This window comes from Leopardus geoffroyi, chromosome E2, assembly GCF_018350155.1.
Source record: "Leopardus geoffroyi isolate Oge1 chromosome E2, O.geoffroyi_Oge1_pat1.0, whole genome shotgun sequence".
NCBI classification, from domain to species: domain Eukaryota; kingdom Metazoa; phylum Chordata; class Mammalia; order Carnivora; family Felidae; genus Leopardus; species Leopardus geoffroyi.
Window position 1 is genome coordinate 34,821,896 of NC_059335.1, and position 16,717 is coordinate 34,838,612.

The 16,717-nt window shown below is 47.0% G+C and overlaps 1 protein-coding gene and 1 long non-coding RNA gene across 2 annotated transcripts in view; both read right to left on the bottom strand.

Annotated features, from left to right (window-relative positions):
* The window catches only part of KIFC3 (kinesin family member C3), a 77,881-nt gene extending 66,324 nt beyond the window's left edge, over positions 1–11,557 (bottom strand). Inside the window, exons 1-2 of the mRNA XM_045442903.1 lie at positions 11,355–11,557; positions 9,598–10,105 (exon numbers count right to left, since the gene is read on the bottom strand). Coding sequence (XP_045298859.1) covers positions 9,598–9,828 — 231 coding nt within the window. The 5' untranslated portion in view covers positions 9,829–10,105; positions 11,355–11,557. The remainder of the gene's footprint in view (positions 1–9,597; positions 10,106–11,354) is intronic.
* A 3,369-nt stretch (positions 11,558–14,926) lies between these two features.
* On the bottom strand, positions 14,927–16,197 carry LOC123578411. Its single transcript, XR_006702378.1, has 2 exons — positions 16,050–16,197; positions 14,927–15,045 (listed from the first exon to the last, which is right to left on the bottom strand). It is a non-coding gene; the product is annotated as an uncharacterized LOC123578411 (long non-coding RNA).
* Positions 16,198–16,717: the final 520 nt, after the last annotated feature.

The following is a 16,717-nucleotide window of genomic DNA, read 5'->3' on the forward strand; positions in this document are numbered from 1 at the left end:
AGACACAGCATTCGAAAACAGGCTCCAGGCTCCAGCTGTCAGCACAGAGCCCGATGTGGGGCTCGAACTCATGACCCATGACCTGAGCCAAAATCAGACGCTTAACTGACTGAGCCACCCAGGCGCCCCAATTTATTCTTTAATTTTGAGAGAGAGAGAGAGAGAGAGGGAGGGGCAGAGGGAGAGGGAGAAAGATAGAATCCCAAGCAGGCTCCGTGTTGACAGCGCAGAGCCTGATGCGGGGCTCGATTTCCTGAACCGTGAGATCACGACCTGAGCCGAGATCAAGAGTCAGACCCTCAACCAACAGCGCCATCCAGGCCCCCCACCACAGAGACTTTAAAACTACAACGAATTGCAGTAGTCAGATGCTTCCCTTTTAAAAAGAGAAGGCTCTGGGTAAAGACAAATCCTCTGCTATCACCCCTTCTCCTAAGCCTCTTCCTTAGGATTCCCCTTTTCATGCTTATGGAAAAGTATTTTTATTTAATTTTTTTTTTTAGAAAGAGAGAGAGTGAGACCACGTGCCCCCGCAAGCAGGGGAGAAAGGCAGAGGGAGAGAGAGGGAGAATCCTAAGCAGGCTCCACACTCAGCACAGAGCAGCCCCAACGCAGGGCTCAATCCCACCACCCTGAGATCATGACTTGAGCCGAAATCAGAAGTCAGACACTCAGCCGACTGAGCCACCCAAGTACCCCAGGGAAGGTATTTTTAAAGAGGGACTTTGGCAGAATCCTCTTGGGGTGGCTTTTCTCTTCTTTTTTTACAAAAACATAAGCCCAGGGGAGCATGGCTGGCTCAGTTGGTGGAACACGTGACTCTCGATCTCGGGGTTGTGGGTTCAAGCCCCACATTGGGTGTAGAGATTGCTTAAAAATAAGATCTTAGGGGCACCTGGGTGGTTCAGTCAGTTGAGCGTCTGACTCTTGGTTTCAGCTCAGGTGATGATCTCACAGCTTTGTGGGCTCGAGCCCTGTGTAGGGCTCTGTGCTGACAGCACAGAGCCTGCTTGGGATTCTATCTCTCCCTCTCTATGTGCCCCTCACTCACTTGTGCTGTCTCTGTCTCTCTCAAAATAAATAAATAAACTTCAGAAAATAAAATAACATCTCAAAAATATATGTATAAGCCCAGAGGCCCAGAATGGGGGAGGGTACCATGGCTCCCCTTCCCACCTGTGCGAGAGGGAGTGGCGACAGGTAGCAGTGGTGCCACAGGGAAGTTTGGGGGCCTTTGGCCTCCCTATCAACTCCACCAGGACCCCTCCCTAATTCCTGAACATGGACAGCTTAGTCAGAGCACTCTGGGGATGCTGGGGCCAAGCACCCTAGGGGATTCCCTGAGCTGGGGAGGAAGACCGTGCACCTGCTAAGGCAACAACCAGGCAGAGCTGAACCTCAGGGAGAAACTTCCAGCCTCGTAACAGGCTCCCCACCCCAAGCCAGCTCCACCTGGAAGCAGCCCCCACGGATCCCCCTGGGGGACCCAAAGGCTGGAACAGTTACAATGCCAGCATCAGAAATGGTGACATAGAAGGTGCAGAGCCCCGACCCCTGGCTCTGGTGAGTTCCTCATTCTGGAGATACCCGGAAGGGGGAGGGGCTCCAAAATCACTGAGAAGGAATTTATGGCCACCCTTCTTCAAGGGAAATTGGGGACAGAACTAGACACCTTCAATGACAATTTTAATTCCTTTTTTTAAGTGTATTTTTTTTTTTTAGTAATCTCTACACCCGACGTGGGGCTCAAACTCACGACCCCGAGATCAAGAGTTCCATGCTCTTCCGACTGAGCCAGCCAAGTGCCCCTTTCACTAACAATTTTTCAAGTGGTTTCATACTCATGGCACATACTTAGTTTAACGATTAGGAAAGCAGTTATCACTTTACTTTCGAGTCATACGCGCACTGTGGCTTATAAACACGTTATTGAATATACTGTCTGATTAAAAAAATCGCTAAAGGTTACCATCTGTTAAACTAATCTTTTAGTGTTGTTTCCCAGTGGAGCTCTCCTCGTTTCAATTGTTCTATGCCCAGGAAACATCAGTTTATCGTGTTAATTTATTTATTTTGAGGGGGGAGGGGCAGAGAGAGAGGGAGACAGGGAATCCCAAGCAGGTTTCTCTCTGTCAGTGCAGAACCCAGTGCTGGGCTCCATCTTGCCAACCCTGAGATCATGACCTTAGCTGAAATCAAAAGTTGGACACTCAACGGATTGAGCCACCCAGGTGCCCCGGGAAACATCAGTTTAGTTTGTCCCTGAGCAAACTGCACTCCCTGACAGTTTAAACAACATATGAATGAATGAATGAATGAATGAAACAAAGGTTATACACATTATACAATTCATTCGTTATTCAGTAAAACATTCACCTTGATCTCTTTTTTTTTTTTTCAAGAGATAAAATCCTGGAATCTCCGTGAAATCAGAACACCAGGTGGTACCCTCGACCGGCTGTTACCTATTGGCATCTCTCGAAGCCACTAGGCTCCGCAGAAGCAGCGGATAATTAGCAATATTCAGGCCTTCTGCTATTACCAGGCCACCTGTTCTTCCCCAGGGAAGTCCATCTAGGAAAGAGTGGGAGATACCTGCCTGTGATAGCAAAGCTCAGGAGGATAAAAAAAGCAACAACAACAACAAAAGCGCCCTCTTTCCTTTCCTCTTTGCCAAGACTGACTGGATCCCTGCAGGGCCCCTCCGCCCCATGAGTAAGAGAGAGGAAGATGCCCTCTTTTGTTCTAGCCACAGTCATGGGAGAATGCTGCCTTTTCCCTCAAGGCACTTCAGCACCAGTATCTGAGTAGGTGATAGGCCATTTCGTCATCAGAAGGTTTTGGCAACAGAGGGAAAAAAAAAAAATCTTCTTTTAAGAACAAAACGAGGGGTGCCCGGGTGGCTCAGTCAGTGAAGCGTCCGACTTCGACCCAGGTCATGATCTCACCGTTTGTGGGTTCGAGCCCCATGTCGGGCTCCGTGCTGACAGCCCAGAGTCTGGAGCCTGCCTTGGATGCCGTGTCTCCCTCTCTCTCTGCTCCTCCCCCGCTCAGGCTCTCAAAAATAAATAAACATTTCAAAAAAATCTAAAAAACATGGGGCGCCTGGGTGGCGCAGTCGGTTGGGCGTCCGACTTCAGCCAGGTCACGATCTCGCTGTCTGTGAGTTCGAGCCCCGCGTCGGGCTCTGGGCTGATGGCTCAGAGCCTGGAGCCTGTTTCCGATTCTGTGTCTCCCTCTCTCTGTGACCCTCCCCCGTTCATGCTCTGTCTCTCTCTGTCCCAAAAATAAATAAACGTTGAAAAAAAAAAAATCTAAAAAACAAAACAAAAACAAAAAACCCCACGCAATTTAAAAATATCACAATCAAATAGTAAACATTGAAAAAATTTTTAAAAACCAAACACAAGAAAACCCACACAATTTAAAAATATCAAAATCAGGGGCGCCTGGGTGGCGCAGTCGGTTAAGCGTCCGACTTCAGCCAGGTCACGATCTCGCGGTCCGTGAGTTCGAGCCCCGCGTCGGGCTCTGGGCTGATGGCTCAGAGCCTGGAGCCTGTTTCCGATTCTGTGTTTCCCTCTCTCTCTGCCCCTCCCCCGTTCATGCTCTGTCTCTCTCTGTCCCAAAAATAAATAAACTTTAAAAAAAAAAAATATCAAAATCAAATCAACCCCTTTATCCACAGGGAGGGGGAAGACTCGAAAGTGTGTTTTACTGTATCCCGGCTCGTCATGAAAGAGGAAGCTGGAACGCGTTCCAAAAAGCAGCCAAAACACTGGTGTGGCAACTGGGAGCACGAATCTTGCAGCTAGATATATGACAAGCTGACAGCACAATTTTCCTTTGTGGATCTTCTGAAATAACCAACATGACTATAATAAGAACTATCATCTATTGGGTGCTTACTACATGCCAGCGTTTTCTCTGGCCTTTCATGAAATTCTCAGAACAGCTCAATGAGGGGGCACTACTCAGCCCGTTTTGTCCTAACCGAAGGAGTAAGTGACCTGCTCAGAGTATTGTGGCCAAGAAAACTCCATTCCAACCCAGGCCCTTGCTCCTCACACAGGTGGCTCTGGACGCCAGAGCCTGGACGGGTGCACAGGTGAGTCCTGCGGGGGGTGAGGGGGACACGAAAGCTGCAGACATTATCTTACCAGTCTTCATCAGAGTCCCCTGGTGGGGCTAAGAGCATTCTTTTTTTTCTTGATAAAGAGCTAAGGCTCCCGCTCCAAAAGTTGAATTCATACATGGTCAAAAAAGGAATTCATGGCAGAGTTTTCTGTTCTTGGGCTGAAAACTCTATCTCATTGAACTACCCCAAACAGGCACAGAAAAATCACAAAAATGTGCCCTCTTGCTCCAAAAGCATTCTTCCGGCTTTCAGCTCAGTCCTTTAAAGACAACGTCATCTGCGTGTATTATGTGTATTTGTGAATGTGTGCATGTGTGGATGTGTGTGTAAGTGTGTGTTTGGAAAGGGTGACAGAGTTGGGGAAGCAGGCAGCAACTCAGGAATTCAATCAGCTCAATAGGAAAAAAAAAATCACAACACTGAAAATGTAGCAGCAAACATGAGATTGTGTTGCCATGGCAACCATTTAATTGACATTTTCATTTTCCCCGCATTTGTTCCGGGCAGGTGTGGACAGATATGCGTCCTCAAGGAATGTGGGAGGATGAGGGTGTGCCCATTTGCCTCGGTCAGAGTTCACGATTGGGGGGCTGGTACTGCCCCCAGATAAGGTCCTTGGAATCGGGGTCTTGGACAGTGGGCACAGAGAACCCTGTGTCACCCATGACAGGCAGAGCATCATCACCGTGTAACAGAGGTGGAGACGATGGTACTCTTGACCTTCTTCATTGCCTGGATGGGATGCTGAGGCTCTGGCAGACGGTCATACAGAGCGACTGAGGCAGAGCCTGGTTTCAGACCTGGGTGGCTATTCCATGTTGGCTTTGCTGAACTGTGGTCAATTAACAGGGGTTGGTGGGGGGGGGGGGGGGGGGGGGGGGAGGGGTGATGAGGCAAGGAGGCAGCATGGCACAGCCTAAACCCACCGAAAGAACAGGACCATCTTTGATATACCCAAACAGCAATCATTTTCCCCACCAGACGACGCATTATCAGCAAATCTGCTGCCACGGAACAAAGAACAGAGAAACGGGAACATCCTCCAGCTCGGCGATTGGAGATGGAATTAAATGAGGATTTACCTGCAGGAGCAGCTGATGTTCTAACTACAAACCTCCTCCGAGCAGTCTGTGAGATTCGGAGTGCACGTGCCCCGCAAGCTGCATCCCAATCCCGGAGGCAGCCCTGGCTGGGCCCTCAAAGCCTCCACGCACACAGAATACTAAACACACCCCGGGAGTTCCCGACACGGCCACCTGGTTACAGCCCTGCCCGCACTTGTCTGCAGCAATTTCTCTCCAAGGCGAGGCTTCACGCATATCTGTTACCCAGCATCTGAACACACAGTGTTCGCAAAGCACAGCTCTGCATGGGAAAACATGAGCCGTCAGCAAATCATTTCCGTGGGGGCAGGAACATCTTCAGGCGGGACTAGTGCTTAGATGACGTCCCCGTAAAGAAGGAAGGGGCTGAAACTGCTATGATGCTGCAGCTTCCATTTTCCAAAAAGCAACCTGCTTTCTAGAAGCCCATCTAGGTTAGCCAGTGTCATAGCTTGGCTTAATCCCTTTCTTCACAGGCTTGGGCGTTGTTATCTTTGCTCCTGAAACCACTCCTGAGCTTTATAGTTCCCGCAAAATCTCATCATAAAAAGATCTGCAGCGTCCGTGGTGTCGTTTGAACACCAAACAACAAAAAGGCAGCAGCACTGCAGGCAGGTGCATGAAGCTCTTGGGGCAAAGGGTGACTTGGGTTGAAATGGTCTCTGGGAAATGTGGGGGTGGCCTAAAAAGCTCAGTGGGCTTCCTCCAAAAAACCAAGAGCAGGGGACCTGGCTGGCTCAGTTGGTGGCAGAGCATGCGAATCTTGATCTCGGGGTCATGAGTTCAAGCCCCACATACAGGCTAGGGCTTACTTAAAAAAACAACTGAGGGGCCCCTGGGTGGCTGAGTTCATTGAGCATCTGCCTTTGGCTCAGGTCACCATCTCATGGTTCATGAGTTTGGGCCCCGCATCGGGCTCTCTGTTGTCAGCGCGGAGCCTGCCTCGGATCCTCTGTCCCCCACACCCCTGCCTCTCTCTTGCTTGTGCACTCTCTCTCAAAATAAAAACATTAAAAAAAAAATAGTGAGAGCAGCATTCTGGGAAATAACACTTATTCTGGGGTGGTGCCTACCTCCTAAAATATTAAAGGTTATTTGTAATTGTCTCTGTAAAGGAAAGGCCAAAAAAAAATCTATAAATAGGACACCTCCCACGTTGTCATTCCCTAACTTTATTTTAAATGCCTTTGAAGTTTATTTTAAAGTATTTCCCAAGGGGCGTCTGGGTGTCTCAGTCGGTTAAGCGTCCGCCTTCGGCTCAGGTCATGATCTCACAGAATGTGGGTTGGAGCCCTGCGTAGGGCTCTGTGCTGACAGCTCAGAGCCTGGAGCCTGCCTTGCATTCTGTGTCTCTCTCTCTCTCTCTCTGCCCCTCCCTGCTCCCTCACTCATTGGTGCTCTCTCGCTCTCTCAAAAATAACTAAACATGAAAAAAATTGTTTTTAGGGGCGCCTGGGTGGCTCAGTCGGTTAAGCATCCGACTTCGGCTCAGGTCATGATCTCGCGGTCCGTGAGTTCGAGCCCCGCGTCAGGCTCTGTGCTGACAGTTCAGAGCCTGGAGCCTGTTTCAGATTCTGTGTCTCCGTCTCTCTCTGACCCTCCCCCGTTCATGCTGTCTCTCCCTGTCTCAAAAATAAATAAACGTTAAAAAAATTTTTTAAAAAATTGTTTTTAATTAAAAAAAAAATTTTTTTAATTTTTTTTAATGTTTATTTATTTTTGAGAGAGACAGACAGAGCATGAGTGGGGGAGGGGCAGAGAAAGAGGGAAACACAGAATCCGAGGCAGGCTCCAGGCTCTGAGCTGTCAGCACAGAGCCCAATGCGGGGCTCGAAGTCACAAACTGCGAGATCATGACCTGAGCCGAAGTCGGACGCTCAACTGACTGAGCCACCCAGGCGCCCCAACATTAAAAAAATTTGTAAGCACTTCCTGTGACTTATAACTTTAGGCATTTTGGCTAACATTATTATTTGATGCTTGATACTCAAATGTAATCAAAGTGTCAAGCTTATTTACCCAAACTTATTTCAATCTAGGTTTTGGATTTTTTTTTTTTCCTGAACCTAAAATTGCATGATGCTTGTGCAACACGCATTTGTCCACCTGACAGTTTCTCCATTGCTTTAAGTACTTTTTTTGCGTCAAAACCTTTTACCATGGACAACGCACTCTTAGCTATCTTACAGAGATCCCTTCAGCTGATTCCCCCGTCGAATTGTCCCCTCCCCCGTCCTCTTCTCCCCAGCCTTCTCAGTCTCAAGAAATGGCCACCGTCGCTCAAATCAAAATCCTGGAGCGAGAACTCATTACCCAAACCCACAACCCAGTTGTTAGCGCTGGGTCCTGCGTGCAGGATAATGTTAAACCAGACCACCCCTCACCATCCTCATCCCAGGGGGCTTTGGAAGTCGCCTCACTAGGCTCCCTGTGTCCCCCAGTCCTCCTTCCACGAGGCAGCCAGAGGGACCTTGTAAAAGCATAATCTACGGCTTGTCACTTTATTCAGGTTTCATCTGACAAATATTTGCACACTTCCTCTGGGCCAGCACTGTTCTAGCAATTCTTGACCTTGCTAGACGTCTCGTGCTTGTCAGGGAGGGGATGACCCCCGAAATTAAAGAGTAAAACATAGACTGTGGTGGAGGATAAGAAGTGCTGTGGAGAAAAATGACACAGAGAAGGAGAACCATGCAGCGCGGTGAGCAGCTGACCTCAGTCCAGAGCTTCAAATGGTGGGACTGCAACTTTAGGTAGGGTAGTCAGGGAAAGCGTCGCTGAAAGGGGCTTTTGGGACCCGGAGAAGGTGGGAGAGCGGTCCATACCATACCTGGGGGGAAGAGTTGCAACCCTCCGGTGGCCCCCTATCACGTGAAAATAAAATCCAAATTCCCTACAACCGCCCTTGAGGTCCCATAGGACGTGTCCAGTCCATCTCTCTAATGCGCTCTGCCCTTTGTTCTCCAGCCACACGGGCATCTCTCTGGGTTGTCACCCTGCCAGGTTCCTCCCCCCCAGGGTCTTTGCTGTGGGTGCTCCCCCATCTGGGCCACCCCATCCACCCCTCCATGTACGCATACCCATCCTTTATCCTTCTTTTCTCAAGGCCGGCTCCTGCCCATCCTCGGGTCTTAAAGATGTCACTTCCTGGGAGAGGCCTTCCCTGACCAGCCCAGCCTCCCTCAACCTGCTTGCTTTCTGTGTTTCATTTTCATCATGGCTCTTATCACCATCTGAAATTGTTTCCTGCCTGCCTCAGCTACAGGGAATGCAAGTTCCCGGAGAGAATCGTGGTGGCCTATTCACGGCCTGGAACGGGGCCTGGTTCAGAGCAAATGTTCAATACATATTTACTGAGTGAAGCAATCAATCAGTCAAGGAGAACTAGTTACCAAACTTGTAAATAATTACTGAGATCCCAGGCAACAAATTGGGCATCACTCAAAAACCAATCGACCCCTGTCTCAGGCTCTGCCATTTTATCAACAATAAGGCAACAACAGCAATAGAAATAAAAATTCAATAACTCCATCTCATAATTCAATTCAATAAAAGCAGTTTAAGAACACAAGTCACTTGGGCATTTATTCAAAGCCCTTGGCATTTGCTATCTCTTTTCATTGTGACAACCCAGTGAGATGGTCCGTCACTCCCATCTGAATAGGGTCCAGGCACTGGGGTTTCAGAAATGTTGTGCGACTTGCCCAGGGTCACACAGCCAGTATAGGGCAGGGCCAATGTCCTCACGCTGGGCCACACAATTGTATTCAAATTCCTCTAAATAGACATCATGGAGCACTTACTGTGTAGGAGAAACCCTGTGAGAAAGAGTTTCAAAGACAGATGATCTCACAGGCAAATTGAGATGCTTCAGATAAAAGGATTTTCAAAGAGTTCTGAACTACCTGACAGAGATCCAACCATAGTATCGTCAGAAGGTGAATATAAATCATTTACTGAGCGCTTCCTTTCCACCAGATGCTGCGCTATGCACTTCACATGTATTACCTCATTACTGTGTGTTATTATCCCCACTTTACAAATGAGCAAACTGAGGCATGGAATGATTACGTAACTTGCTCAAGGTCCTACGGCCAGGAAGTGACGGAGCTGGGTGCTCAACTCGGCCTTAGCTCAACAGATACTCACCACAGGAAAAACCTAGTACTCTGTGAAATCTTGTCAGTTGGCAGGAGTTTCTGAGTACAGAAGATACTAGATATACCTAAATCTGGCCACCTTGAGACGTGTTTGCAGGACTTGAAGGAAAACATCCATGCTCCTTTCTGGAGAAGGTTATTTCCTTTATCTAAAGACAATATAACCCCCTTGGCAACATCTGGTAGCCGTCCTTACCTGTAAACTGTGGCCCGTTGGCTCTGAGACCAGGATGCTTCCTAGGGAGGGGGCTTGAAGCTCGGCAAGGACAGCTCGGTTGGAGATGCAGGGTCCAGGCCAGTGCCAGCCGTGACAGCCAGGGGCCTCTTCCTGGCCTGCACTGGGGTCTCTCTCCCCCTCCTCTCTCTGCCCCCTCCGCAGGACCCAGCTGTTCGAGCTCAGCCACACCAGGGCTGGAACCACAAACATGGCAGCCTGTGGCCCGGCTTGCTCTGTCAGGCTGTGGGAGAAGAAGCTTCCAAATTGGAGCCTGTAATAGCCTGTGCCCTGGAATTTTCTGCTTGGTTCACCAATTCCTCGCTGGACCAGACGTAGCTTTGGTGCTGAACAAGGCGGCCATTCAGTCTCTAGTGCGGCAATTAAAAGGCTTTGAGGGCAGGATCTCCTTCAGCCTCCAGGGACCGATTTGGGTCGCAAGCAAGGGTCCTGAAATGTTGTCTTCTGGGTTTTCTAGCCGGTGTGTCTCCTTTGAGGTCCATTCGGTTTTGAGAAGAATTGGTATTGTGGCAGAACGGGGCGTGGCGGGGGCGGGGGGTGGCAAGAATAAAGTTAATTAGGCTCCTGACATTCAAGTGGGAACGCAAGATGTCCACAAGGGAACCCTGATTCTCATCTCCCCCCAAATCCTGCTTCACCCCCAGCCTTCCCACTCCAGCTAATAGTAGCTGCCTCCCTCCCATGACTTGTGGACTCCTCCTTTCTTTCACACCACCACCTCCACAGCTCCCACCTTCCCTGCCTGACGCCTACAGTTGGCTCCAGTCCCTGACTCACTACTGTTACGTCTCGGCTCGGCAGCCAGACCGTCGTGCTTAAATCAACTCACTCCTGCTCAGAGCCTTTGATGGCCTCCATATCCCTTGGGAGTAAATGCCCGAGTCTCACGGGGGCCTTCGAGGCCTCTCTGCTCTGAACTTGCCAACGCTCTACACTCCTCCACCCTGCTCTTGACATCCACCGGGCACCCTCAAGGCCTTTGCACTGACTGTTTCCTCTACCTGGATACCCTTTCCCCAGATATCCACATGGCTCAGATTCTTTTCTCAAGGAGATGGAGCCTGACGGCCTTACCATTCCTCACCCCCTTCTTCCATCTTTGCCCTCCCATGTCCCCCACCTTGCCTTAGTTTTACCTTCATAGCACTCAATACCCCTGGCATGCTAAATGATATACTTAGTGGTTGTACCTAATGTTCAGGTCTGTTCTTCTCTATGAGGGGGAGTAAGTCATACAGGGTGGGGATCTTTGCCTATTTTGTTTGCCGTTGTATCTTAGGCAGCTGTACAGAGCCTGGCACGTGGAGGGGGCTCGGTAAAGTTGTGACAGGAAGGGGAGGCCCTTCGAGACACAGAATTTCTGTCAAACCAAGATGAGATAGAGCACAGAGGAAACGTTTTGGATTTTCCAACTCTTCAGGGAGCTTAGAAGGGAAAGAGGGAGTGAGGGAGGGGCTGGAGACCAGGTAAACACCCTCTCCCCCCACACAGCGATTTATAAGCTTATGCCCACCCCCACTCCAACAGAGAAGGGAGGTCCTTGACCTCTAGGGGCCCTTAGCTAGGTGCAGGGAGAGCTCCACCCGTGTCCCTGGATGGGGCTGGGCAATGGAGGACTCCCTCCACCCACTGGGTCCTCAGTTGGCAGGGCTCCTGGCTCCAAACCCAACATCAGGCTGGGAGAAGCAGATAGAGAGGTAGGGTACATCTTTCCCTACCTGTGGCCTCCCAGACGCCTCCAACCTGGCTTTCCAGGCAGTCAGCTTTTCTAAATAAACATGTTGATTGCTGAAGAAAGAGAACGGTACAGAGTGATCCTAGCAGAAGCGAGCTGTCTGCAGGTGCTGGAATATAGTGTCCTGCTGGGAAACGTAGCCTTCCAAGCCGGAGCGGCCCCGTCTCTTGTCCGACCCATCCTGGCCCCAACTCTTTAATGAATCTGGTCACAGACAGCCGGTCTCCCTCCTCTCTCTCCCTCTCCATCTGGGTGTTAAGGCGCAAAGCAGATTAGAAATGTCACTCGCGTGGCTGGCCCCAAGCTGCACCGTCGGTCCACACTCGTTCCGTTCCGACAGGTGTAATTTCCTTCCCCAAACAAACACTCAGGTGTTGGGTTCTGAAAATCTTCTCCTTATATGAATTTCATGAGCCCAACTATGACCTGGGGTAACTCTTTTACGAGCAGAACAAAGAAATGATCAATCGAAAGGAGTTTGTTTTCCTTTGCGACTCCGAATAGAGTCTGTACGTGCAGAACACAGATGGGACCTGCCCAGCTTTCTGTTGTAGGCGGGGCAGGTACATCCTGTAAGAGGGTCTGCCGAAGAGATGAGCGTGTAAGAGAATTTTAAAGCTTCTTTTCCTTCATCTTATTGTTCAAGAGTATATATTTCAGATTAAGGCCAGATGCCAGAAGATTCCTTCACAGAGCAATTTTGAAACACTCTGGGGGCACCTGGTTAGCTCAGCCAGTAGAGCATGAGCCTCTTGATCTCAGGGTTGTGAGTTTGAGCCCCACGTTGGGTGTAGAGATTACAAAAAAAAGAAAATTAACTTGGGGCACCTGGGTGGCTCAGCCGGTTGAGTGTCCGACTTCAGCTCAGGTCACGATCGCACAGCTCGTGAGTTCAAGCCCCACATCGGGCTCTGTGCTGACAGCTCAGAGCCCGGAGCCTGCTTCGGATTCTGTGTCTCCCTCTCTCTCTGCCCCTCCCCCGCTCATACTCTCTCTCTCTCTCAAAAATAAATAAACATTAAAAAAAATTGACTTAAAAAAAAGAATCTGAAAACTTATTGTTGTAGCATCTTTGTCTTTAAAAATAAATCAGAAACCCACGTTTTAATATTAAGTCATTTTTTTATCCAATACCTCAAAATCGCCACACATTTGGGGGAGTCTACTAGAGTTATTAGCTCATTTGTGTCCCCTTGGGTGTTCATTTGTTATTTTGATGCCCTTGGGACGTAAGAGGTGTCTGGGAGTCATTGTTTTCTTTAGTATAAAGCTGGGAGTGAACAAGATGTGATTTATCTGATTGAAGAAGGACCACACAGAGAGATGAAATTCAGGACCCGTGTTAAGACGCCTAGTGAATCTCATTTTCTATTCTGTGTGCAGACCACCAAAGCATCTCTCTCGCTAAACAGAAACCCTAAGAATCACTACATAGTGTTTTTAACAAAAAGATGTACTGCGTCTTTATGCTTATGATACTTTCAGGCAGCCTGAAGGAAAAACTGTGGAGGTGCAGACGTAATTGTTCATGTTTGTGAAAATTCTGCTAGAAGAAAAAAAAAATCTAAAGAATTTAGATTCCCTGGAGACAGTGATCTTCAACTTCATTTTGTGTAAGGAAAATAGTCACAGAAAACTAAGCTTTGTAAGAATTCTACGATGATTTAACGTCATCGTTTTCTCCCCTCGATGAAACATGAATCCAAAAGTCCTAAAATGGTTCTCCCCTCAGATTCATGATAAGTAACCCACTTTTTATGTGCTTTTTAACAAGCAGAAAACAATAGTACTGAGTGATCAGATGGTAGGAGGGATTAGCAAAGAGGTTAGCAATAAGCTTCAGAGGTTTATACCTATAGCTCCATTAGTCTGAAACTGGGTCTCCTATTGGTGGAGACAAAAACCCTATTAACCAATTCAAGGCAAATACCATAACAACTTCTTAGTGATTGGTGGTCCCAGCAGAAAGGGTGAGTTGTAAATAAGCCCAGAAATGAAACCCAGGTTTTCACGCATCAACGTATTGCTTGCATATCGGGTTCATTGCGATAAATTACCTTGTAGAAAATGACGAGGCAAATTTACCCCAGGTCAACTGTGATAAACTTCTCTGTGTGCGTATCTGTGAAGGCACTGTCTTTGCCGTTACTGACGGAATTCTGGTAAACACTTATTAATGTGCTCGGTGGGTACGTAGTGGCACTTTAAGAATCTGAAGGTCAGGGGGCGCTTGGGTGGGCTCAGTCAGTTAAGCATCGGACTGTTCATTTTGGCTTAGTTCATGAGCTTGAGGTTGTGAGATGGAACCCGAGTTGGACTCTGTACTGACAGGGTGGATCCTGCTTGGGATTCTCTCTCTCTCCCTCTCTCTCTCTCTCTGCTCCTCTCCTACACCGCTCCCCAAATAAATAAACTTAAAAAAAAATCTGAAAGTCAGTATAGCCTTTTAAACTACAGTTAGTACCTTTTGTCTTATGAAGGGAAGGACACAAAATTCATGCTTCTGGACTAGAAGATGTTGGCTAGAGTTACCTTTAAAGTTCCTCACAGCATGACGTCAAAATTCAAAGGCTTTCACTCTTGTTTGTAATGGGAAATTTTTTTAAGGGGGAAGCTTTATTTAGGGAGAGAGAATTTTCTTTTCCTCCTTCACTTAGCGATGAACATCTGAGTAAAACACACTGGGAAAATATCAGGACGCACCTGAGATTTGTGACTTCTTTAAAGAATGAGTCATCCATCGTGCTGGGAACTCAGCAGGACATCGTCAGTCTAGAAATTCATATGCTTTGGTTTCAGGAAATTTCCTGTGTTATATCTCTGATATTTTCCTTCCCTCCATTTTCTTGGTTTTCTCTGGAATTCCCTTGGATCCCCCTTTGGCATTCCTAATTTGATTCTACCTTTCTTTTCTCTTCTATGTATCATCTCTATCTTCTTGTTCCAGCTCCTGAGAAATTTCCTCAACCCTATCTTCCAACGTACCTATCGATTCCCCCACCTCACATATTTTTTTAAGTTTAAGACAGAAACAGCATGAGCAGGGCAGGGGAGAGAGAGAGGGAGAGAGAGAGAATCCCAAGCAGGCTCCATGCTGTCAGCACAGAACCTGATGTGGGGCTCACACTCATGAAACTGTGAGATCATGACCTGAGCCAAAACAGAGAGTTAGACGCTTAACCAACTGAGCCACCCAGGCGCCCCATATTTGTTTAATTCCCCAGAGATTTTTCTTGGTTTTTGAATATTTATTTATTAATTTATTGCACTCCAAGCGTGCAATTGTGTCTCATCTCTCTGGGACTATTAATTATAGGGTTTGGGTTTTCTCTTTCTCTGTCTCCTGCCATCTGGATTGCCTGTTTTCTCTTTCTTTTTTCCTGTTTGCTTTGTGTTGGTATCTATTTGTCAGCCAGACTTCCTATTAGATTATTCTTGACTCTCTGTTCATATTTACAGATGGAGTATTACAAAGGCAATTGGAAGCTGTTTGTGTGGGTGGAGCTTCTGGTTGGAGGGCTTCCTAACGGGTGATGGCTGGGACATTTCACTGGAGAGGCTCGATTGTCAGTTTTATTAGGTCCTTTCTCTTGAGCTGGTCAATTTCCCCACAAGCACATAGTCCCATCTCCTGCAGAGGTTGGATAGAATCCTGGGCGCCGGTATTCTGAGACCTGAGAGAGGAGGCCAGAGGTCTCATTGTTCAGAGTCAGATTTTGACTTAATCCCTGTTTGGCGTTCGATGCCTCATCAGCCCACTCCTCCATGCCAGGTCTTTCTAAGTCCAGATTTCTTGACACCTTTTGTCCAATGTTTGCCCTCTTCTATTATCTCCATCCTTATAGGTTTTTACATTTTACACCTTTTACAGTCATTTCATTCAGGTTCAGGAAGGGATGGAAATAGATGCGTATGCTCAAGCCCTTTTGCTTAACTAGAAGTCTTACACGTTCATTTTTACTTCAAGGGGGTTGGTGCAATGCGCATTCATGTTAGGAACAATAATTGTTCCGTAAGTTCCAATGGGCCCAAGTGGGAAAGAGTAAAGAAAACACACGTGCCAAAAGAATTTTTGCATTCCACTTCAAGTGGTGGAATATCTATTCTAAGTGGACTGTGCAAAGTTTAAAATTTTTTTGTAGAATATTTCTTTGAATAGAAAATCTAGAACTTTTTTGTATAGAACTAAAACTAGCATGCCTTAATATATAAATAAAGAAATTTTTTGTATAGGAGAACTGTACAAAGAAATATAATGAAACATCCAATAGATAAATTTAAATGGTATACAAAAAAAAAAAAAGTGTCCAAATAACCTAAAAGGAAAGGTAAATAGAAAAACAAAAACTGGAGAGGGCAATAGAAAGCAAATAATAAAACGGTAGACCTAAATTCAAATATAACAATAATTACATTAAACGTAGATAGTCTAAACATATGGATTAAAAGACAGAAACTGTTAAATTGGAATTTTAAAAAGATCTAACTATGCTGCCTGTAAGAAACCTACTTTACGTATAGTGATGTAGGTATATTAAAAGCGTAAAGATGGAAAAATATATACCATGCTGACAGAAAGCTGGAGTGGCTACAGCAATATCAGACAAAGCAAATTTAGAGCAAGGAAGTTTCCGGGGAAAAAGACAGACGTTAGATAATGATAAGAGGGTCAACTTACCAAGAAAATGTAACAATCTTCACTGCCTATGCCCCTGGGATCAGAGCTTCAAAATGCAGGCAGCAAAAACTGACAGAACTAAAAGAAAAAAATGGACAAATCCCAAATTATAGTTAGAAACTTCAACACATCTCTCAGTAATTAATAGAACAATTGGCAGAAGATCATCAAGGATATAGAAGTGAGTATCATCATCAGCCAACTGACTCTTATTAACATTTATGGAATATTCCACCCAGTGACAGTAGAACACACATTCTTTTGAAGCGCCCATAGAGGGTTCTCCATGATTGACTGTGTTCTGGGTCATAAAACAAACTTTAATAATTGTTAAAGAATTTAAATCCCATAAAGTATGTTCTCTGACCATATAGGAATTAAACTAGAAATCAACAGAAAATATCTGGAAGATCTCTAAGTATTTGGAAAGTAAACACATTTCTAAATAATACATGAATCGAAGCCGAAGTCTCAATAGAAATTGGAAAATACTTGGGGGGCGCCTGGGTGGCACAGTCGGTTAAGCGTCCGACTTCAGCCAGGTCACGATCTCGCGGTCCGTGAGTTCGAGCCCCGCGTCAGGCTCTGGGCTGATGGCTCAGAGCCTGGAGCCTGTTTCCGATTCTGTGTCTCCCTCTCTCTCTGCCCCTCCCCCGTTCATGCTCTGT